This window comes from Amblyraja radiata, chromosome 3 (assembly GCF_010909765.2).
Source record: "Amblyraja radiata isolate CabotCenter1 chromosome 3, sAmbRad1.1.pri, whole genome shotgun sequence".
NCBI classification, from domain to species: domain Eukaryota; kingdom Metazoa; phylum Chordata; class Chondrichthyes; order Rajiformes; family Rajidae; genus Amblyraja; species Amblyraja radiata.
The window spans coordinates 89,288,545-89,313,912 of NC_045958.1; the positions used below are offsets into that span (position 1 = coordinate 89,288,545).

At 41.7% G+C, this 25,368-nt stretch overlaps 1 protein-coding gene across 3 annotated transcripts in view; it reads right to left on the reverse strand.

The window, feature by feature from the left end:
- The window catches only part of sh3rf1 (SH3 domain containing ring finger 1), a 177,170-nt gene that overhangs the window by 69,357 nt on the left and 82,445 nt on the right, over nt 1–25,368 (reverse strand). For all 3 annotated transcript variants that reach the window (XR_004411453.1, XM_033018289.1, XM_033018288.1), the window contains exons 3-4: nt 1,267–1,542; nt 122–217 (exon numbers count right to left, since the gene is read on the reverse strand). Coding sequence is in view for 2 of the 3 variants with exons in the window: in XM_033018289.1 (XP_032874180.1) it covers nt 122–217; nt 1,267–1,542 (372 nt within the window). In the remaining variant the exon portion in view is untranslated. The remainder of the gene's footprint in view (nt 1–121; nt 218–1,266; nt 1,543–25,368) is intronic.

Sequence of the window (25,368 nt, forward strand, 5' to 3'; positions counted from 1 at the left end):
TGAACTAAAGCCTCGAACCATTTTAGTACCTTGACTAAGAATCAAATCCTTCATTTTCCGGTTTAAGATGCAAACGGAATATTTACTAATGGACGTCCTAGCTACTGAAAAAAACACTCACCTCAACATATGAAATGGGGAATATTCCTATCTTGTCTCCCAACATTCCTTCAGCCCAGTTTTCATCCACTCTGCGTATCACTGTCAAGATATCATCCTGAAGTGAGAGAAAGTTGCTAGTTTACCACGAAAACCAACAATCCTTTTTTCACAAAATAAATAAAATCTATCACAAAGCTGCACATTGCACGACAAGTATGGGGCAGCATTTTATAACACATGAAACTTACAGCTCACGGTCTGTTTTCCCAGGGTAGAGGATTCTAAAACTAGAGGGCATAAGCTTAAGGTGAGAGATTTAAGTGGAACCCTGGGGGTACCTTTTTCACTCAGAGGGTAGTCCATATCTGGAAACAGCTGCCAGAGGAAGCGATTGAAGCAGTTACAATTATAAATTTTCAAAGACATTTGCACAGATATATGGATAGGATGGGTTTAGTACATTATGGGCAAAATGCAGGCCAATGGGACTACCCAATATGCCAAATTGGTCAGCACAGACAAGGTGGGCAATAGGGTCTGTTTTCATGTTGTACAGTCAGTTGAAGATGTCAGTCCATCGCACAGAACAGACTTTCTACCATTGAATCCATCCACACTTCACGTTGCCTGGGAAAAGCAACCAACACAATCAAAGACTTGTCCCACCCAGTCATTTCTTCTTCTCCACTCCCATTGGGCAGAAGATACAGATGTATGAAAGCATGCACCACCACTTTTTATTTCCGCATCTGTTATCAGGCTTCTGAATGCCCCTTCCATAAGCAAGGGTACAGTGCAATTCCACCCTATTGTAGACACTGGACTTTGCCTATGGAACTGATAAGCTACAATGCTGAGAACTATATTTTGCACTCTCCATCTTTCCCTTTGCTCGATCTACTGAACTTGAGTTTAGCGTGATTGCATAATATTTACGGTATATCTGATCTATTTGGATGGCATGCAAAATAACCTTTTCACTGTACCTTTGTGCACGTGACAATACTAAACCTAAACCTAGGACTCTATGACTCAAGTAAAATGCAGGATTGATCAACTATTTTGATTGCTATCTAGTGATAGGCATTAGAATAGACGAGGCACAATTCCATTTAGACGCTGCAACAAACTAGGATCAGTGGAAATAGAAAAGGAGGCTCTCACCTTTGAGAAAGGTAAGCAGTCTTTGTCTGCTTCCTTGTCTTTCACTTCAAAGTCATAAAGTGCTTTGCACTGTGGCGGAGGCTGAGGTAACGATTTAATGATCTGAACAAAATTGGTGGGGAAAAATCCATGGACACCATTGACTTCCCCATGATACCAATTCTCATCCACTTGTCTTCGTAGGATAATAATGTCACCTTTATTGAACTTGAGATCACCAGGCTCCTTTCCTTCATAGTTGTAGAGAGCTTTGGCACACGGTAGTTGAGGTATACCCTGCAATAAATAAGGCAAATCGTGTTTAGGGTTTGTTGAAGGAAAATCCTCTTTAACTATCTCAATGATTTTTTTTAATGAGATAACAGAATGGGTCAAAAGGAAATGCAATTGGATGTGGTATTTTCAAAAGAATGGACCATCAAGATGGTGGATCTTGATGAGGGCTGTGGAATAAATGATCTGTAAAAGCAATTTGTAGTAGTGAAAGATGGTTTCTTGGACTGCGAAATATCCACAAGTGATTTTTTTTCCAGATGTCAGTAATGGACTATTTTTCTTGATGTATGTTCATGACTTGCACTTAGGTGGAAGATAAAATCCAACATACCTCTGAAATTTTCAGATAAAATACAATAATTTCATGATTTCAGCCATAGTCAGTGATTTATTAATTGTAATTAATTTACTAGCCAAGTATGTAAACATACAAGGAATTTGATTGGCCAACAGTCATACAAAAAAGCAACAAAATACATAACCACATAAAAATTAAACATAAACTTCAACAGCCACAATGGCGTATGAGAAACCCCAGGGCACACAGCATAAGCGGAGACCCACAGCCATCAGTTCAATGTCCGGGCCACACACACGCTCCTTCACCGTGATGTGACCAGAGTTGTACCAACCGCTGTCACTCTCTCTGCATTCTCTCTGTCCGCCCGAACAGTCAGAAAGCCGTCCACACTCGCACTAGATTCCGAGATGTCCTCATGGAGCGACGTCCCTGCAAAACACTGAGATCACTGCACTCACGGCACTCCCTCCGAGTCCTCACCAGTGCAGGCAGCACGTCCATCTTGTTTTTACGGCAACCTCACAGTCGGGGCGATCATAGCTCCCGCAGTCGGCGACGGAAGCTCCCGCATCAGGGCGATAGAAGCTACCACGATCGGGGCGGTCGAAGCTCCTGCGGTTGGAGCTCCCGCAGTCGATCCCTAACAAAGGGACCACCAGCTCCATGATGTTAAAGCCGCAGTGCAGACGGAGATATGATGAAAAAGTCGCATCCCCGTCAAGAAAAGAGATAAAAAAGGTTTCCCCCAACCCCCACATAATATAAAAACTAAAAGTAAACTAAAAACATACAAGTCTTCTTGCGTATGGTGTGTACAGCCTAAAGTTGTAGATCAAAGGTAGACATCCTGGCCAGGACAGCATCAGTTACTGGGTGGATGGCTTTGATGCCCCCAGGGAAAAGCCTCAGTGGGCAGTCATTCATGATGTGTGGGATGGTCTGGTCTGGATGTCCACAGTCACAAGCAGGGCTGTCTGTCATCCCCCACTTATGCTGATGATGGGCTGTTCTTGCATGGAGGGTGCGGATTCTGTTCAGGGTTAGTCATTGCTTGCGATGGAGGCCAAAACAGGGTAGTTTTACTGTGGGGTCTGTGATGACCTCTCCGTTGTTGGTGTTGGCATCTTTCCAGGCTCTGCCCCACTCAGTCTTAGAGTCAAAGTCTTCCAGGGATTTAACGGAAGAACAGAAGGGTTCAGGCGCATGTTGGGCAGATTGTTCAAGTCAGCATGGATGGGAAGGTCAGGGTTAGCCTCGATGGTGCGCCAATCTTTCAACATCCTCTCCATTCTGCGCATACTGGGAGGGGCGATATGAGAGAGGACAGGGAACCACTGCAAAAGTGTTGACTTAAGCGTCCCTGTGATGACCCGCATTGCAGAGTTAACGACAGTGTCAACTCGTTTGGTGTAGCAGCTATTAGCCCAAGCTGTTGAGCAAAACCCGCTGTTGAGTAGACTAGGGCTAAACTTGCGGTACAGAGGGTGTGTGCATTGGATCCCCAGCTGTTGCCTGCAAGTTTCCTGATGATGTTGACCCTTGCTTTCAGTAACATACAAGTAAACACAGACCAAAACAGCAAAAGATGAAAAAGCCAAGACAAGCTGTTGGCGAGGCAGCCATGTCCGGCGCCACCCGGTGGTCAGATTTCCACCTCCTTCTCAAGTTCACGTTTATTGTCACATGCATTAATTGGTACAGTGAAATTTGAGTTACTATACAGCCATACGAATAAAAAGAACACAATACACAAAAGAGTTTGACATAAACATCCACGATAGCGGAATCAAAGTTTCCCACTGTGATGAAAGGCTATAAAGTGGCCAAACCTTTGCCCACTTTCCCAGTTAATCTAGATCCTGCCATAACCTTCTTTACTGCCCATCAATTTTGGTGTAATCCGCTAACTTACTAATCATGCTACCTTCATTCTTATCCAATTTGTTAATATATATGCCAAAGGGGCCCAGTACCAATAACTGCATTGCACCGAAGAACGTTCTGGAGTAACGTTTCGGGTCAAGACCCTTCTTCAGACGCTCTCGACCCGAAATGTCACCCATTCCTTCTCTCCAGAGATGCTACCTGTCCCGCTCAGTTACTCCACCAGCACTCTTTGTCTATCTTTGGTTTAAACCAGCATCTGCAGTTCCTTCCTACACACCTACGGTGCACCATTGGGCCCAGGCCTCCAATCTGAATAACTATCTACCACCCAGACTCCTTCTACCCAGCTAATCACAAGAAAAGATTTTGTTTCATCTAACCTTAGTTTGCCTTGCTAAGTTTTCCTTGAAAACTTCAATCATGTCAGTCCCAAACCTTCTAAATTAGAGGAAACCAATTTTATGTTGAGGGACCTCTCAAAATGTAATCCTTGTTCTTCAATTTTCTAAACGCTTGGAGCTTTCAAATAACTTTCGGACTCCAGTGTTCAATTGGCAATGTGGATAATAATGCATGAATAATGGCAGATATCTGAACGTGATAAATGTTTTTCTCTTGCATTTTATTCCATGGCCTCTCTATATTGCAAATAAATGACAGCTATCATTTGGAAAATAAGTATTTTGTGCTACTTTAGATTTTTTCACAGCCTTCAATCAGAGGAAGCTGAAACATGTGCATGTCAGCATGATTTATAAGTAGGAAACACACTAAATTGCAAATGTAAAAAGGATAGCTGGAAGCAAATGCAAGTTATGTAGCCCAGATTGATCTACTTAAATCAGAAAATCTGAAACCTGTGTGTTGGAATGAATACTTGTTAAATACACACAGAGCTAACAAATATTAACAGATGTAAAAACACATTGATATTAATGTAACCTGCTTTTTTTTTAATGAAATTAGTACTAATGGGACTTTGACAGAAGTTTTGTAAAAAAAACTAAAATTGGAGGAAAAAGAAGCCCTTCACAAAACTGTCACCTTAACAGCAATAAAGGCTTGCTGGAGAAACATTTGCATATTGTTGGAAAACTGAGAACAAATCACAAATCATGCAAATGTATTATCGTTTTATATTCAAACTGCTTGAGCTTATAGGAGGGTGGTGTTGGGGAGTTTTAAATGTGAAGCCAGATGGAAAGAATAACCTCAAACAGAACAAAAATAAATATTTACCAGCCTTAACAAAAACAAATTACTTCTCTGACCCAACCACCTAGAAATTGCCCCTCACATCTCGTTTAAACGTTACTCCTGTCACCTTAAACTATGTCCTCTCATATTTGATAATTCCAACCTCGCAAAACGGTTCTGGTGTCTACCCTATCTATCCCTTTCATAATTTTATACATTATTTTTCCACTATCAATTAGAGAGTAGACCATCAATGTAGTAGTGTTCACAGGCGCCTCTATCATTATTAATCTTGACCTGACGTCAAACCACTACCTCCCAAAAAATATATAATTAAAATGTGACATTTTATTTAAAAAGGTACTTTGTGGAATATGAAAATATTATTAGTCCATTTTTAATTGACAAGTGCAAATAGCACTGAACTATTTTTTTTTAACAACAGTATTTCATAAAAAACGAAATCACCAATTGCCTCCTTTTACAATCCTATTAAACTGATGCCGAAAACCACAAAGAAATCTGTAGAAATCTTATAAACCTTATAGTTCAAGGCAAACAATGTGAGCAGCTGCAAAAGTCTCAAATCCTTGGGGACTACTTGAGGGAATAAAAAAGCAATTTGGGCAGCACTAATAGAGAATTGCTGAAAGTCTTTACAACTCAATTTATTGTCGAGGTGCTGTGTGTGTGTGCGCTGGCTATTTATTGGTAGACTATACGAAGAGATAAAAGTTCCCATAATGCACATGGGATCAGTCAGTCGTGGGGGGGGGGGGGGCAGCACCTTAGGTTTCCAGCCATTTTGCCCAACATCTACTTCACAACTATTACCCACAGCACCCGAGCCGTGGCGACGGCTGGAACAGTCCTTAATGGCCAGCTGCAGCTGGGACTTGAAAATACCTGTAGTATCAAAACCTGACGGCTCTTGCATATGGCCTCAATTGGGTGTTTCTATGGATTCTGATCTTAATCTGGGATTGTATTTATCTATGGCAATAACCTTACTGATCTGTATGCAAAAAAAGGAATTTGGGATTGCCATTGGGAAGAAGGTATCTTCAGGAGTGGGAAAACTGTGACCTCCACTACACTACAAACACCAACTAATCTACGAAATATCTTGGTTGTACCAGGAACTTTGGGCTTTTGTTTTGCACTAATAACGTTTTTTTTAATTTATTGATTTTCTTTGTTTATTATGTTCCTGATGTGTACCATGTTTACAAGACCTGTTACACTGCTGAAAAAAAGCCTTTAATTGTTCAGTTTTTGGTACATATGACAATCAAGCACTCTTGACTTGATCTAACATCTGCATAGGTTGAACAGTTGGAAGCGTCAGGTATTTGCCAAGAGGCTTTTGCAATATGGCAGCACAATCACACTGCAAACTTATGAGCTGATCAGAGATAATTTTAGAACACTATTCAATAATAGACCTAAAGAAAGTGATAAATAGCACTTTGTTTAAAGTAAGAATCGCTGCTGGAGATACCATTAAATAACAGTGTCAGCTATGGTAATATTAAAATGTAGGAGTGGTGGGGCTTTAGGATTGGTGGGGCTTTAAAATGCCAACCTTCTGGTGAAAAGCTACATGGATCACCAAAATAAAGGAAGTACACGATAAGACTTCACACTGATAACAACACTAGATCAAAATAACCTCATTAATTTAAAAACTTTTTTTTTAAACCTCATGGTAGATGTATGACCAGAAACAAAAGTCTTGACTGCAGTCCATCACAACTTGCATGCTGGAGGATAGAGTAGATAGTCACCTTCATCATCAGACAAATGAGTGGAAGCAATGGAAAGTGGATTTTTTATGTCAAGTTGATGGTGGCGGTCAAAATTGAACAAAACAGATGATACTGCGACTACTTGGGCTTCAAGGCAGATAAGGGTTCAGAACAAATTGCACCTTTGGAGATCTGAAGGAATCATTAACCTACAACAAGATGGTCCATGGAACAGGAAATGCCCAGATTGAGGGAGCGCCCATTGACAGACACCGAGGAAGTTGCGTCAATTCCCGTAGCTGACTAAAACTGAGTTGATGAGTTGGGCAGCAGAGTCACAGAAGGAGAAAAAGCAACAATAAATTGCAGAAATATTGTGGCCATCTGTATGAATTATAGAAGAAATGCCCAGCAGACGAAGCACGCAGAAGAATGTAGTGGGGTAAAGCCATTCATAGTGTCACACAAGGTCTATCAGACATCTGAGGGAGAATATGGTGAGATCAAAGTCCTGTAAATTGAAAGAGAACATGTGAACAGAGTAGAGATGGAGAAATACCCATACAGTTTGTTAATGCTACAGGCATGGAAGGTACGAGTGGTATAATTCTGGAGCGTGATGTGAAATGTAATCTGATTACCAAATTTGCAAGGAAGTTTGAAGAGTCAAGACAAGAACTAAGGACATTCTGCGACTGTAACATGTTTGTGGTGGTATCATGTTTGTGGCACATCAGATGAAAAATGCAAAGATTGTTAATATTACAATACAGACATGGGTTTTACTTTGCAAACTGTTCACTAATCCTTGGTACATCGACACAGTAACACAGCATCTCATGAGGAAAAGAATACGGTGATGGTTCAGGTTGGGACCCTTCTTCGGTCTGAACACCCACCCGCTCCCTGAGCCTCTGAGTTACTCCAGCACTTTGTGTCCATCTTTGGTATAAACCAGCATCTGTGTAGGAGGAGTAGGAGGAGTAGGAGCAAACTTTGGCAACTTGCAAAGAAGCAGTGGAAAGGTCTGATCAACTTGAGTCGGGGTTGGTGAACTATTTCCCTCAATCACCAAAGTTGTGCCCACAATCAAAGATAGAGCTAATTACATAGCAGCTGAACTTATATTGGGGTAAGAGTTAAAAATGTAAGATTGTTGGAATACAGGCACAGTGGCAGAGCTGGTAGAGCAGCTGCCTCACAACTCCAGAGACTCGGGTTCGATGCTTATCTGTGTGGATATTCACATTCTTCCTATGACTACGTGGGTTTCCTCCCACATCCCATAGACGAGCGGGTTTGTAAGTAAATTGGCTTCTGTAAATTGCCGCTAGTGTGTAGGGAGTAGATGAGACATTGGGATAACAAAACTAGCGTGAATGGGTGATAGATGGACGGCGTGGACTCAGTGGGCCGAAGGGCTTGTTTCCATGCTGTACCTTTAAACTAAAAGGATAACTATGGAGAGAATAGTTGTCTGAAGAAAGGTCCTAACCTAAAACACCATCTGTCCATTTAACTCCACAGATGCATTGAATTACTCAGAATTTAGTGTTTTGCTCAAGATTCCAGCATCTGCTGTTCATTGTATCTCCATTTGAAACAGGTGATCGATGGTCAGTGTGGACTCAGTTGACTGAAGGCCCCGTTTCCATGCTGTATCTATAAACCATCTCTAAACATAAGCTAGAGTTATATTTGGCAGCACTAGCTATCATATAACCTATTTAGCTTATTTTATAGTTTCTTCTAATAGCATGTTTTTTAGCGTTTTACATTTTATTAGTTGTAACGTTCCATAGTTTCAATAAAAAGGGTTGTGCTGCACTTGAGTCTTGACTAGGATTAACCAACTGGACAGCTTCAAGGTGAAATACCGATAATAAGACTTTGAACACGTTAACTGAAAACATAGCAGCAAACCCTTTCGCAGCCAAGTCCAAAAACTATCTGCTGACAGTCAATTCTTACTTTTTGAACTTTCTTAAATAGATAACCTTCAGGCAACCTTTTTTTGAAGCCAGCGTTTTCAAGCCAAAGGTTAAGTCTGGCAGACACACTGTCCAGCTGAGGTTGTAACGGCCAAGGACCACAACTTTTTGTGAAAGGGTTTGCGGCTAAATGGGAATAAATGCACTGTCACCACAACCCAACAGACAGAAAATGCTGTAAAAACAGCTGTCACTTCTGAGAAAGGCAAAAGGAGCACACAAACAGAACTTGGCCAATGTCAGGGATCATTAGATTACTAGCACAACCCGGGATGACACTGCCAACAGCTGCACAGTTGCCAAAGCCAAACATTCCAACTGAAATAAGTAAAGAGAGAAACGGAAAAACAATCTTCCTTCGACAAAACAACAGCAGAGATATGATCTCTTAAACTAGCAATGTGGTAAGGACTCCACAGGGCGCATCAAGAGATGACCGCAGCCAACGGACAGTTGTCACAACTGCACGCTGGCGCAACGGTAGAGTTACTGCCTTACAGCGCCAGAAACCCGGGTTTGATCCTGACCACGGGTGCTGACTGTACAGAGTTTGTACGTTCTCCCCATGACCGTGTGGGTTTTCTCTGGGTGCTCCAGTTTTCTCCCACACCCCAAAGAGATGTACAGGTTTGTAGGTTAATTGGCTTTGTTAAAATTGAAAATTGTCCATAGTGTGTAGGATAGTGCTAGTGCATGGGGATTGCTGGTCGGCGAAGACTCAGCAGGCTGAAGGGCCTGTTTCTGCGCTGTATCTCTAAATTAAACTGTGAGACAAAAATCAAGGAAAGCATTACATGTATCAGGAATTGAAATGGACTTCTCAAAGAAGCCTGAGCTTTTGAAATCGATGACAAACTCACAGAGGATGCACCACAAGCCCGTGCCACGGAACAAGGAATATCCCAAGCCAACTGCCATAATTATTTTGCACACATAGACTCATACAGTCTGGAAACAGGCCCTGTGGCTCAACCTACCCACGTCGACCAACTTGGCCCATCTACACTAGTCTCACCTGCCTGCATTTGGCCCACATCTCTCCAAGCCTTTCCTATTCATGTACCTGTCCAAAGGTTTCTTAAACATTGTGACAGTACCTGCCTCAACTACCTCCCCTGGCAGCCTGTTCCATATACCTACCAACATTTGTGTAAATAAGTTATCCCTCAGCTTCCTATTAAAATGTTCTTCCCTCACTTTAAACCTATGTCCTCTGATTCTTGATTTCCCTCGTCCGGGCATTAGGGTTGTGCATTCACTTTCTAATCCTCTCATGAATGACAATCACTGACAACCATGTATGGAACAAGCATTCGCTATTCAAAACACCTCACTGAATTTGTGGAGTACTTACGCTTTCTTGTTGGTGGATTAGAAACATATTGAAATTTCATGCTGTCAAAATAGCAGTTTATGTTAGGTAGTAATTTAAATGGCATAGACTTCATGGATGTATTAGAACACCAGGAGCAAAGACTCTGCTGCACTGATTGCTCGTTAACTCCATCTTCACTGCACTGACTGCTGCACTGATTGCTGAAAACAGTACACTTTTAAATATTAGCGTACGAGGGATATGACACTATGAGGGACAATGCAGTAATTGCAAGCATCGTGCGAGTCCAGATCAGAGGTTGCTGCTATGATGGAAAGACCATTAAAGGCTTCTGGGTACCGTAGAAATCTTTCAACATGATTCACAAAAACCATAGCAATATGACAAGATGTACTTTATTTGAATTTAAGAACTACTGAGGAAACATAACCAAAGAAAAGGCACTGTTAACATATTAAATTGCCGAATATACTCAGCAGGTCAGACAGCATCTCAAGCGAGAACTAGGTCAAACCAAAACGTTAACTCCATCTTCACTGTTATTCCATTACTTAGACACCAGACTGAAGAAGGAATCGAACCAAAATGTCGCCTGTCCATTCCCTCCACCGATACTGCCAGACCCACTGAGTTCCTCCAGCACTGTGCTCTGATCAAGATTCCAGCATCTGCAGTTCCTTGTGACAGCAGACAAATATTGCCTCGGAGTCATGCAGCACAGAAACAGGCCCTTTAGCCCAACATACCCATGCTGACCAAGATGCCCCATCTACACGTCCCATCTGCCTGTACTTGGCCCATATCCCTCTAAACCTTTCCTATCCAAGAACCTGTACAAATATATTTTAATTGTTGTTATAGTACCTGCCTCAACTAACCCCTTTGGCAGCTCATTCCATACAACCACCACCCTCCATAAACCAGATGGCTTCAGTCACACTTGATGAGCGTCTGACGACACTGAGCCGTTCTCGCTGGAGTTTTAAAGGATGACGGGCAACCTCATTGAATCTTATCGAATAGTGAAAGGTCTGGATAGAATGGATGTGGAGAGGAAGTTTCTACTAGTGGGAGAGTCTTGGATCAGAGGCCATAACGTCAGAGTAAAAGGACATACCTTTAGAAAGGAGATACATAGGAATTTCTTTTGTCAGAGGGTGGCGAATTTGTGGAATTGACACAGAAGGCTGTGGAAGCCATGTAATTGGGTATTTTTAAGAGAGATCGGCAGATTCTTAATTAGTGCAGGTGTCAGGGGTTATGGAGAGAAGGCAGGAGAATGGGGAAAAATAGATCAGCCATGATTGAACGGCGGAGTATATTTGATGGGCCAAATGGACTAATTCGGCTTGCATAACTTATGAATTTATGAACGCCAGGTGCCCTAATGCAACCCATTGTGTTTACTTCTCAGCTGAAAAATCTCTTGCTCACTTTCTTTGTGGTCAAGTTTAAATTAAGTGCTCATTTGACTCTGGATATACACAACATAAAACCATCACATTTCCCAAACAATGGGGATTCTCCAAAGAATTGGATCAGTGTGTGGAATTATGATATTGCTGACACGAAAACATGGTTGAGTAAATGACAAAACTGCCAGCATCATGTTCCGGACTAAGGAAGTGTCAGACATGATAAAGGGAGGGGGGGTTGTAATTCTGATTAAGGATGATATTGAGGCAGTACATAAGGGATTATCCAACAAAGCCATATGGGGTAGAATTTCAGAACCAGAGAGTGATAGAACTGTACAAACAAGCCCTTTGGACTTCCTTATCCATGTTGATCAAGTGAGCATATTTGGCTAGCCCTATTTGTTTGCATTTGGCCCATAGCCCCCTAAATCCTTCCTATCAATATATCTGTCCAAATGAATTTTAAAAGCTGTAATTGTATTCGCTTTTACAGTTTCCTCAGGCAGCCCATTCCAGATACTGACTACCCCCTGGAAGTCCCTCATATATATCTCCCCTGACCATAATCCTATGATCTCTAGATTTAGAATCCTCTAGTCTAGGAAATAGACTGTAAGCGTTCACTTTACCCATGCCACACATGCTTAACAAGATCACCCCACAGCCTCCTATGCTCCAAAAGAAAAAAATCCCGGCCTATCCAATTTCTCTCAAATTCAAGATCCCATGGTGACTTTACTATCCTCTATGTCCTTCCTTTTCACTTATTTTGTACCATGCCGACAAGCATAAATCCTTTCTATATCCTTGAGTGGTCCTGTCCTCCTAGTTACCCTCTTTAAAAGAAAAATAATAAAATGCCTTTGGATTCCCTGTAATCTGAGGCCTATGGCCCTTTACGCCCCCCTCTGGCCCTGCCAATTCCTTGCTTGCGTTTTTTTTTTGTACTCTTTATATTTCTCAAAGGCCCTGTCTTATTTTATCTTGCTAAACCATACATATGCTTCCTTTTACTTTCTTACAACCTCGTCATCCAATGTTCCCTTACCGTGCCAGTTTATCTCCTCTTTACTGCAATATACTGGCCTTGAACTCTGATCAGCAGGCCTTTAAACAACTCCCACATATCTGACATGGACTTGCCCAGTAACTGCTGCTCCCAATTTACATTCTCCTAACACTTGCCAAATAATGTTGTAATTTGCCCTCCCCCAATTTAGTACCTTCCTGCAAGGTCTCGTGTGGGTTAATCTGTGATTTATAACTATCTTAAGTTTTGATCAGTTACCAAAATGGTGACCCACGGTGACCCACGGGTGGCATAGTGACGCAGCAGTAGAGTTGCTGCCTTACAGTGCCAGAAACCCAGGTTCGATCCTGACCATGGATGCTGTCTGTATGGAGTTTGAACGTTCTCCCTGTGACTGTGTGGGTTTTCTCCAGCTGCGCCAGTTTCTTTCCACACTCCAAAGATGTAGGTTAATTTGCTTTGGTAAAAAATGTAAATTTCCCTAATGTGTAGGATAGTGCTGGTATACGGTGCAATCGCTAGTCGACATGGACTCGGTGAGCCGAAGGGCCTGTTTACGCACTGTATCTCTAAACTTAACTAAACCAAACCTTCCCGCCAGGTCTTGTGTGGGTAACTATCTTGACTTTTGATCAGTTAACAAAATGCTCGACCACTGAAAAGCCAGTCACCAGGCCAAGCTTTATTTCCCAATATAAGGTCCAATATGGTTCCTCCTCTAGTTGGGCAATCCACATACTCTTTCAAGGAACACTCTTAAAAACACCTAAACTTCTGCCCTGTCTAAGCCTGTTGCACTAATGGCCGGTTTTCACGGTGCGACCTGACGCAAGATGTCACCAGAGTGAAGTGGTCGTGGTCCAGCACGAGTTCCGCACGATATAACGGGGGGTAGATAAAGAGTTCCCACGGTACTCGGCAATTCTGTCATTTGTGCGAGTGACTTGTCCGTCTCCCGATCTTTCCCGTTAATCGTGAATGAACATCGTGGACTGTAGTGTAGTTAATCACGTGGCACAAATGATGTCACTTTTTTTCACACACTATATAAATATCCTCCGTTCGTAGAATTGGCTCATTTGCAGACATGCCTATACAAAGTTGGTTCGAGTACAGGCTGGTTGTTATTTTCATTGACGCGCTGTATGCATTAGCGCAACATGTGCATCGAAAACGCTTGCGTGAAGGCAGAAGGGTGAGATTAATTAAAAAGAGAATTAAGAGGAAGTCTCACTGGGTTAAGCCCATGTTTCAACGGAGACCTCAATTTGGACAATATGAGCAACTGCTTAATGTGCTGTGCGAAGAGGATAAAAGTGCATTCAAAAACTTTGTCAGAATTTCACCCGAGCTCTTTAATGAGTTAAAGAATAATTTGGGACCTCTGCTAAAGAAGACTGACACTGTAATGAGAAAGGCACTGGAACCAGGGTTGCGCATAGCAATCACCCTCCGCTACTTGGCCTCAGGCGATTCTTATAAAAGTCTATCTTACAACTTTCTTATCGTCTGCTGAGGCTATTGGGGAGGCAACAGCTACTGGGGAGGCAATCTCAAATCCACCTTGATCACCCTCTCCCTGCTCCAAGGAGCCCACAGGCAGTGGTATCTCTGGCATCTCCTCTTGCCTCTCCACCTGTCTCTCTTGCTGAGTCTCCTCCTCATTTACCTGCATGGCTAAAAATTTTCTGACTTTCTTTGACCCCTTTCTTTGCGCTTTTCTGAGAGGCATCTCTGCAAGTCTTACTGTGAAAAAGATTCTCAAACAATGACAATTAGGTGGGAGGTACACAAAATTGCTGGAGGAACTCAGCGGGTGCAGCAGCATCTATGGAGCGAAGGAAATAGGCGACGTTTCGGGCCGAAACCCTTCTTCAGACTGTTGCACTAATGGCCGGTTTTCACAGTCTGAAGAAGGGTTTCGGCCCGAAACGTCGCCTATTTCCTTCGCTCCATAGATGCTGCTGCACCCGCTGAGTTCCTCCAGCAATTTTGTGTACCTTCGATATTCCAGCATCTGCAGTTCCCTTTTGAACACAATTAGGTGGGACGTCCTCGATGGACACATGGTCCATTGGCGATATTGAGACCACCTTTTTTACTCACCTTATGTCCCCTCTGTCAAGCTTCCGGGTTTACCGTTCGCAGGAGTTCCCACGGTACCCGCAAGAGTCATTACGGGTATCGCACGGATATCGCACTGGCATCTGCGTTCATACAATGTTGCAACGCTCACCAAAAAGTGCTCAAGTCACTCTTGGAGAAATTCAAAAATGTTTGAATTTTCTCCCGACCTTACAAAGTTACACGACTACCTGCCGTTAGCGCCACGGAGGTCCTCGGTGGTCCACGAATGCCGTACTGTTATCGCAGGAGGTTCCCACGATGTTAAACTCTTGTTAAGTCTTGCGTCAGGTCGCACCGTGAGAAAGCCCTTTAATGAGGTTCCAGTCAATATTGGGGAAGTTGAAGTCACCCACTACGAGAACCCTATTGATTTTACAGCTCTCCATAATCCGTCTACTTATCTTTTCTTCCATCTCCCATTGGCTATTAGAAGCGCTATAGTATAACACCAGAATGTTTGCACCTTTCATATTATTGAAAGGCAAATAGATCACCACAAATGTGCTCAGCTGATGGGCCAGAAGTTATATGACTCTTTGACGAATGGCATAGGGACAATTTAATTGATGGAATTATGTTTATTCTGGGTGCTATTTTCAATACTGTCTTGTAATGTGGGGCTAGAATTGCATCATAACAGAATTTGGGCACTTGCTACCAAGAATTTACAGGATAGAAACAGTCTAAATAGCCCAGAAAATGAATGCCTGTGATTTAGCTCTAGACAAACTTCTACAGGTGCACGGTAGAGAGCATTCTGACTGGTTGCATCGTGGCCTGGTTCGGCAACTTGAACGTCCAGGAGCGAAAAAGACTACAAAAAGTTGTGACCACTGCCCAGTCCATCACCGGCTTTGACCTCCCCACCATCGAATGGATCTATCATAGTCGCTGCCTCAAAAAGGCAGCCAAAATCATCAAGGACCCACACCATCCTGGCCACACACTTATCTCACCACTGCCATCAGGAAGAAGGTACAGGAGCCTGAAGACTGTAACGTCCAGGTTCAGGAACAGCTTCTTCCCCACAGCCATCAGGCTATTAAACACAACGAATAAGCTATGAGCTCTGAACTGCAAAAGACTATATTATTATTTGGTATTTGCACTATATTTGTTATTTATATAACTTTTTCTTTTTTTTCCCCGTTATATACAATGTTTCCATATTCACATATTCTGTTGTGCTGCAGCAAGTAAGAATTTCATGTCCGGGACATATGACAATAAAACACTCTTGACTCTCTCTTCTTGACTAGCTTCCACCATATTGCCTCACCATATGAAATCATTGTTCATTTCTTACTCCCTTGTGTGCTTGACAGGTTTTGCATTGAATGGTTAATCTGTAACTAATCCATTTTTCAGTGAATGGATTCAGTGTCATTACAAGTAGGACAGCTAGTTAAAAACGGTGAAACCATTTTCAGTGGACGATCTTTGGTTACATTGCAAATCTCACATCTTGTTACACTTAATCACGTGCAAGCAAAATATCATGGACATTGAAAATCTGAAGCAAAAGTAGAAAATGCTCAAAGTGCTCAGTGAATCACAGTAACTGTGGAGATTCAGAGTTAACATTTTGGGTGCACGATCTTTCATTGTAACTGGAAAGGAAACAGCTCAGCAATCACAATAACTGTCTAGATTTGGAGTTAACATTTCAGATCCATGACATTTCATCATATCTGGAAAAGTAATGAATAAAACTATTAACACTGGTGATACAATTTTTATTCCATTTCATGTTTGTAGCTCAATGGCTTCTGTAAATTGCTCCTAATGTGTAGGGAGTTGATGTGAAAGTGGGATAACATTGAACTAGTGTGAACGGGTGATCGATGGTCGGCATGTACTCAGTGGGCCGAAGGGCCCATTTTCATATGTATCTTGCAATCAATCAATCAATGTGATCACATTATCCCATTCACCTCACAGATTCATTAACATGCCATTTTACCTACAAATACACACAGATTACAAAGAACAGGAGTGCGCTGCTCAATATACAGTGCATTCAGAAAGTATTTAAACCCCTTCACTTTTTCCACATTTTGTTACATCACAGCCTTATTTTAAAATGGCTTAAATTCATTTTTGTTGATCATCAATCTAAACACAGTACCCCAGAATGAAGAAGTGAAAACAGGTGTTTAGACATTTTTGCAAAGTAATTAAAAATAAATGACTGAAATATCACATTTACATAAGTATTCAGACCCTTTGCTATGACACTCAAAATTGAGCTTAGATTCATCCTGTTTCGATTGAATATCCTTGAGATGTTTCTACAACTTGATTGGAGTCCACCAGTGGTAAATTAAATTGATTGGACATGATTTGGAAAGGCACACACCTTTCTATATAAGGTTCCACAGTTGACAGTGCATGTCAGAGCAAAAAACAAGCCATGAAGGCGAAGGAATTATCCTTAGACCTCCGAGACAGGATTGTGTCGAGACACAGATTTGGGAAAGGGTATAAAAAAATTTCTGCAGCATTGCAGGTCCCGAAGACCACAGTGGCCTCCGTCATTCTTAAATGGAAGAACTTTGGAACCACCAGGACTCTTCATAGAGATTGCCGCCCGGCCAAACTGAGCAATCGGGGAGAAGGGCCTTGGTCAGGGAGGTGGTCACTATGACAGAGCTCCAGAGATCCTCTGTGGAGATAGGAGAACCTTCCAGAAAGACACCTATATCTGCAGCACTCTACCAATCAGGCCTTTATGTAGAGTGGCCAGACGGAAGCCACTCCTCAGTAAAAGACACATGACAGCCCACTTAAGGTTTGCCAAAAGGCATGAGAAACAAGATTCTCTGGTCTGATAAAACCGATTGAACTCATTGGCCTGAATGCCAAGCTTCATGTCTGGAGGGAACCAGGTACCGCTCATCACCTGGCCAATACCATACCTATGGTGAAGCATGGTGGTGGCAGCATCATGCTGTGGGGATGTTTTTCAGCGGCAGGAACTCAGAGACTAATCGGGATCGAGGGAAAGATGAACAAAGCAAAGTACAGAGAGATCCTTGATGCAAACCTGCTCCAGAGCGTTCTAGACCTCAGACTGGGACGGAGGTTCACCTTCTAACGGGATAACGAACCTAAGCACACAGCCAAGACAACATAGGAGTGGCTTTGTGACAAGACTGTGAATGTCCTTGAGTGGGCCAGCCAGAGCCCGGACTTGAACCTGATCGAACATCTCTGGAGGGACCTGAAAATAGCTGTGCATCGACGCTCCCCATCCAACCTGACAGAGCTTGAGAGGATCTGCAGAGAAGAATGGTAGAAATTACCCAAAAACAGGTGTGCCAAGCTTGTAGCATCATACCCAAGAAGACTTGAGGCAGTAATCACTGCTAAAGGTTCCTCAACAAAGTACTGAGTAAAGGGTCTGAATACTTATGTGATATTTCAGTTATTTCTTTTTAATTATTTTGAAAACATTTCTAAACAACTGTTTTCACTTTTTTATAATGGGGTATTGTGTGTAGATTGATGATAAAAAAAGATGAATCCATTTTAGAATAAGGCTGTAACGTAACAAAATGCGGAAAAAAATGAAGGGGTCTGAATACTTTCTGAATGTAATGATTAGATACTGGGAACCCGGAATTATTACAGAAAATGCTGTAAAAACTCAGCTTGTTGGACAGCCTCATTGGGCAGAGTTAACACTTCAGGTCAAATAGCTAGGCCAAGTCATTTCAGAATGTAGGAAGCTACACTTTGGGAGAGTAGAACAACACTTATTTCAAGAAAAAAATCAAAAATTACAAATAGTATGAGTTAACTGCCTGCGATGCACAGCTGAGCAGAGAGGCTTGTCAATAATTAAGTCAAGGAGGCAGAAAGCATAGAGGAGAGTCTACCAAATGAAACAGATGAAGTCTTGGAAAGGTTCCTCAGTTGCATTCAATGAAATCGCACATGGTCTGACACAAAACACTTTCATCCACACTCCCACCAGGTACCACAAATGTTTTAATGCAAGGTTAATTCACACTTTACAAGCTGTTACTTGTTTCTAGAAAAGTTTTCTAAAATGTCAGAAACATTTAAAAATACATTCACCTGAAAAAATAGACAGGGATGCTTGCTAGTATTTTAAATGTAGCTAACGGTGTTAATACCTTCCAACACTGGGATGTCCCTGGACAAATATCACCATGATTGTGACAACACTGCACAAATTCAACATTGTAGACATGAGGCGTTGCAGATGCTGGAGTCTTGAATATAACATAAAGTGTTGGAATAAAAAAACAGCGGGTCAGGCAGCATTTGTGTGGGGAACCGACAGGCGGCGTTTCAGGTAGGGACCAGTTTTTAGGTCTGCAGAAGGGTCCCAACCTGAAGCATCGCCTATCCATTCCCTCCGTAGATACTGTCTGACCTGTTAGGTTATTCCAGCACTTTGTGTTTTATTCATATACTAGACCAAGTGCAGACCCGTTGAGCCCGGTCCCCAACGCAATATACCACCAAACTGTGCATGCGCGGCTGCCGCTTTCAAAATTGTGCCGTTGTCGTCTGAAATTAAGTTAAAGTGAATAGAGGATCCGTGGAGGCGTTTGTAACGTAGAAGGAAACTTACCCGTGGAGCCGTTTGATCCATGTTGTGAGTCCAGGCAAGTACACGCGAAAAGAAAAAAAACATGGCAATTTAAAAAACATTTAATTTGGGATCCCATTGTGACGTCATTGTGACGTCGAACATGGCTGACGGGCAGAGCAAGTGGAAAAGTGATTTTTGTAACGTTTTTAAAATGTGAATAACGTAAAATATACCATAAATCTGAATGAAACTTGTTTTATTTACATCACAGGACAATGGTGAGTAAGGTGTGCCAAATATTGTAGTGCTATCGTGTACCGATTTGGCGAGGTCACACACACAATGAGAGTTTTGGTAATATATAGATTCAACATATTTTGCTTTTGATAGCAATACCGATATACCTTATTTATTTATTCATGTATCTAAATATTGCTGGAACTGCCACCAATTTATTACCCATCCCTTTCCCCCTCATGAGCCGGTAAGAGTCAAGCACATTGGTGGGTTTGGAGCCAGGCTGGGTATGGATAGCAGATTTCGTTCCCTGAAAGTGAATTGGTGAATTAGTGAATTAGATGTCTTTCAGAAAACAATCCAGTACCTATCATTACCGGGACTAGCTTTAATTAAAAGTTTAATTAACTGAATTTTAAATTCCCCAAGTTTCATGATGGGATCCATGATCTGGAAATGCGGCAGCTAGTCCAGTAACATAACCAAGAAGTTACCTTATCCCTTATCTTTGTATATACAGATAAGGGTGCAAGTAAAATCAGATGTAAATGTGAATATGGCAATTTTATATATTAGCACTAAAATTATTTAAATGCTATGTGATAGTAGAGGTAGAAGGTACAGGAGCCTGAAGACTGCAACAACCAGGTTCAGGAATAGCTACTTCCCCACAGCCATCAGGCTATTAAACCTGGCTCGGACAAAACTCTGATTATTAATAACCACTTTCTGTTATTTGCACTTTACCAGTTTATTTATTCATGTGTGTATATATTTATATCATGGTATATGGACACATTTATCTGTTTTGTAGTAAATGCTTACTATTTTCTGTGTGCTTAAGCAAAGCAAGAATTTCATTGTCCTATACAGGGACATGACAATAAACTCACTTGAACTTGAACTTGATCCAGCAACGTGGAACTCTCTTTTTAAGCTAATTTAGAAGATATGCCAAAACACAGATTTAACACCGTGTTCTCCAAGTGTAATCACCTGTAATATCACAAAAGACAACTCACGTGCCAATTCATGTGCTGACTAAATACTTATGAGCTAAGCACACAGCCAAGCACAGGGTGAAGCATCACGTTTATACAATGCTTTTGGCTCTATTAGTTGAATCGCACTATTGTTCCAACAAACAAATGTGATTTTTTTGGAATGCTGCTGAATTCAAATCCAAACCTATAAATAGTACAAAAAATTCAAACCAAAGGAGAAATTTCACTTGGGAGCAGCTGGTATGAGCAAACAAAGTACTACTTTGATAGTGGGGAACAGTGACCTCAGGTTGGTGACAAGACATGGAGTACTGGTCTACATGTAGACACATGCTGTGCCAGATGAAAGAGTTGACATTTTCAGCACTGAAGTTGGACAGGAATACAAGACAGATTACATGTGGTTAAGTGGAGTTTTGGAGAGATGCTCTGTCGCGTTGAAATGCCAGGCAAGATGATATGGTTGTGCTTAACTTATCAATCATAAACACTCAGCCTAATCTTCACTTTAAAGCACTAAATCAATGCAAGAAAACTATGGAAAATTGCTCACACACATTTTTGATTCTTGATTACTCAGACAATTCTTTACTTACACGCATGTAGTTGTAAGCATCATCCACGCCAGTTATTTCCTTTTTAATTGGCCTATCATTCTCGGTTACAAGTCCGGTTGCAAAATGCCAATAAACTCACTGAAACTCTGTAAACTCACTGAATTGAAAACGGTTTTGAATGCTAGATCGTTGCAAATTCTATTGGGGAATAGCTAAACTAGTTAATGTAATTAGAAATAATTCAGAATACCACATAGCTCCAGTCAATGTCCGCAAACTACATTGCACTTGACCTCACTGTAAGTCATCATAGATACTCTATTTAATACAACAAAGCTTATTTTAATGTCACAATCATGATGCTCTTATCTGAGTAACTTTGTAACAAGGGACAGTTTGTCAGAGGGAAAGAGGGAGAGAGAAAGAGGTAAATATGATCGGATGCAGCTTATATATTTCACTGTTCAATTACTGACTATTTTTATTTAATTAAAATTTCTATCAGCTTCTCGCTTACACAAAATGGAGTATTAAGTACATAATGAAATAGTTTATGAAATAAAACATTTGTATTTACACAAAGGATGGTGGGTACATGGAGCAAGCTGCCAGTTGCTGCAGATACTATCACAACCTTTAAAAAATAATTTGTACAGGTACATGGATAGGATAGATTTAGAAGGATATGGGTCAAACGCAGGCAAGTGGGAAAAGTGTAGATAAGGCAAGTAGGATAGCATAGGCAAGTTGGGCCGAAGGGCTGTTTCCATACTGAATGACTCTAATAAGAGAGTACTGTTCTGTAGAGGTTTTGTTTGAAGAGGTTAATAACTCTTTGACACACCTAAGGATTTCCCCATTTGTACTTCTCCAAAATCAGAGGTTGTGCATAACCCACACCTTGTAATACCTACTGTTGCAAAAGTTGTATTTTAATCTCACTTCCACTTTGTTGTATTTCAAATTATAACTCTTAAAGATGACAAGTATCAACAGGTTGGGAGATCACATTCACTGGCAAACTCACCCAATTAAATGTTAAACACTCACCATTATGGCAAGCTCAATGCAGACTGAAGTAAGACAAGTAAACTAACAATCGAATGAGTGCTAAGTTGATTCATTTAGTCTTCTGTAATACCAATAAAAAGGGTAGACAAGTTTAAAACCAGCAGACAGAAATGAAACAAGTCATATTGGAACAATTACATCATTTTATTTGAATAACATCCAGCACTTTATTACCAGATCCAAATCCTAGAAGTTACTTCCGAACAGTACTTATAAAGTATCTTTATTACACCTACCAGATGCAGCAGTCCAAGAATATGATACAAAGTGATTTAGCGGGAGAGGCATTTTCTCTGGAGAACATGGGTAAGTGAAATTTCGGGTCAGGACCCTTCTTCAGACTTGCATCCACAGTTCAAGAAGATGGTTTACCATGGTACATCAAGCACAGTTAGAAATGTTGGTCTTGCTATCACATCAAAGAAAAAGGAGAATGGAGCTGAGAGGAAAAGATAGATCAGCCACAATTAAGTAGATTTGATGAGTCAAATTGCCTAATTCTGCTCCTGTGACATGAAAAGAGCAGCTTTGGAAAGAGAACAAAAAACAGAAAATGCGGGAAAATCAGAGGCCGACCAATATCTACAGAGTTAATGTTTCCCGTCAATGACCGTTTGTCAAAAGATTTTGAACATCGATAAATTAAACTCTGCAGCAAAAATAGTGAATTTATTATTGATTACTACAGGACATCAAGGTTTTCAGACTGATTGGGTGGCACAGAGGCACAGATAATGCACTAGTTAGGTTAATGGACTAGAAACCAGAGTTCTGGATAACCAATCAAGAGATGCCAGTTCAAATCTCACAAAGACAGGTGGGGAATTTCAATTCAAATTGTCAATTTATTAGCAAAGCTAGTCCAATGGTGCTTTATTTGTCACATGTGCAATTGCACAGTGAAATTATTTATTCATATTCACACATGCAGGCTCTGCCATGTTTTGGAGGAATTTTCAAAGTCTGGTCAGCCTGCGTGCTCGGTCTACTGGAATGGCTCTCGATCCAGGTAAGCCCGAAGCTCCTGCAGGGCCTTCATCCGTCGCCTCCGATCGGATTGGTCCACAAACTCGTGTCCCTATCCTCACCCGGCCACCTTTGTGTCCCTGGGCATCTCCTGCAACCGACCTTGATGGCGTAGGAGACATTAGCTTTGGTTCACCCTCCTACAGGCCCTTGCTCCTCACATCCAATGTCTCCAGTGGCTCCCTCCACATCGGTTCTCCAATCTTCGGAGGACGAGCAGGGTCCAGGGTTTGACAGGCCGTGGTCCGCTGCACCTTCGGGTCCTCCGGGTGAGTTCCGAGTTCCACGGCACCTCAGGAAGACACACGCAGCTCGGCACTCAGGAAGGCTTTGCCTGGTCTTAACAGGTCGAGACCTGAAACGTCACCTATCGATGATTCTCCAGAGAAGCTGCCTGACCTGCTGAGTTACTCCCGCACTTTATGTCTATTTGGGTATTAACCTGCATCTGCAGCTTCTTTGTTTCAATGCTAGGAATGAAACAATGTCAGGCCGGTATCATTAAGGACAAATTCAAAATCTGAAATTATGCGTATGCCAATTTGTCCAAAGGCATACGCATGGGTTTTAACATTGCCCACGCTCAAGTATACCACTATCCTTTTCCCTTTGGGGCTGACTATATATTTACAACAGTAAAATAAAATGTTTATGGGTTAACTTTTAATCATGCTTTTTCTGGCTAGCTATTTTTTAATGGCACAGTCAAAGTATCTAATTACAATTCTGACAGAATAAACACTTGGCTGACTATAGTATGCGCATAAAATAAAGCAATTAACAAAAAAATTGCCTTTCAAAATCAATTACCATCAACGACTAATTGCTCTGCAAAGAATTAATCCTGGAGTTAGAGTTCTTTAAGAACAGATGGAGTAGAATGGCCAATATTCCCTGGAATGTAGCAAAATAAAAAGTTCAATGACAAAATGGATGTGGAAAAGGTTTTTCTGCCCAAAATGCGTAGGAAGGAACTCCGGATGCTGGTCTGAAGAAGGGTTCCAACGGCACCTGTTCCTTTTCTCCAGAGATGCTGCCTGATCCACTGAATTACTCTGGCATATCTTAGGTTTTCTGGACAGCCAGACCAGAACAAAAGCCACCAACACATGAGGAGGGTTCACCACTTAGAGTAGAAATAATAAGAAATGTCTTAATTCTGAAGGTTGCCTCACATTTAAATTCTCTACATCTGGGCATAGAGGATGGTTTTCCGCTGGCGGCGTTGCTGGCACTCTGTAATTTCCTCCCTCAAGTTCTCAAATTTATCTCCTTTGAAATATGGTCAAAACCTGAATATTTCAACAAGCTGTCAGTCGTGTGCCCTATGTAGCCAGGTGATGGTTTTGATAACACGACTGTTATCAAACCGTAGTATGTGCTCCTTGGTATGTGCTGTACCAAGACATCGTTAAAACAGAGTGAAAAGATAAGGGATAACAGAGTAGCGTTTGCTCCAAACCTTATTCCTTAAGCTTTAAGTAGTGCTACCTAAAAAAAACGTTAACACCAAAAAATCTTTCTTTACACCAAGGTGCCTCCACCATACCCTCTTTCATTTACCTTCTTCATATTTGTGACTGTTCCGAGGCAAAGAGCTCCAAATTATTTCTGAGACACATAAGAAGATACTTTGGGAGGTACATTGAAGCATAGACTCGGCTACCATTTCACTGAACACTTGCGTTCGGTCCATCACAACTTGCTGAATCTCGCAGATGCTAACCATTTTCACTCCTCTTCCCATACTGATCTTTCTGCTCTGGGCCTCCTCCATTGCCAGAGTGAGGCCACATACAAATGCACACACACACACTGCGTTATTGGCATATGTTGGTTGGCGTTGGCAAGTTGGGCCGAAGGGCCTGTTTCCACGCTGTATAACTATGATAAATACACCGAGGTCTTAACATGCAAGGGCATCATGGTGGCACAACTGGTAGAGTCGCTGCCTTACAATGCCAGAAACCTGGGTTCAATCCTGAATGAGTCTGCTGTCTTTGTTTTATGTGCATGTTCGTTGCGGGACTGTGTGGGTTTCCCTCAGATGGTCCGAGAGATATGCGGGTTGTTAGGTTAATTAGCCACTGTAAATTGTCCCCAGTGTGCCAGGCATGTAGGGAGAATTTTAAAAATGAGATTAGTGTAAATAAGTGGTTGGCAGTAGGTGCAGGCTTAGTGGTCCAAAAGATTGGCTTCCCTGCTGTATCGGTGCGACGGGGAACGATTCAAAGATTTATCCGAGAAGCCACTACAGGACTGTTAACAATGCTTTCCTGATTCTGATCAATCAATGTGTCTTTTGTTGGCATGTCTAATGCAATTAATT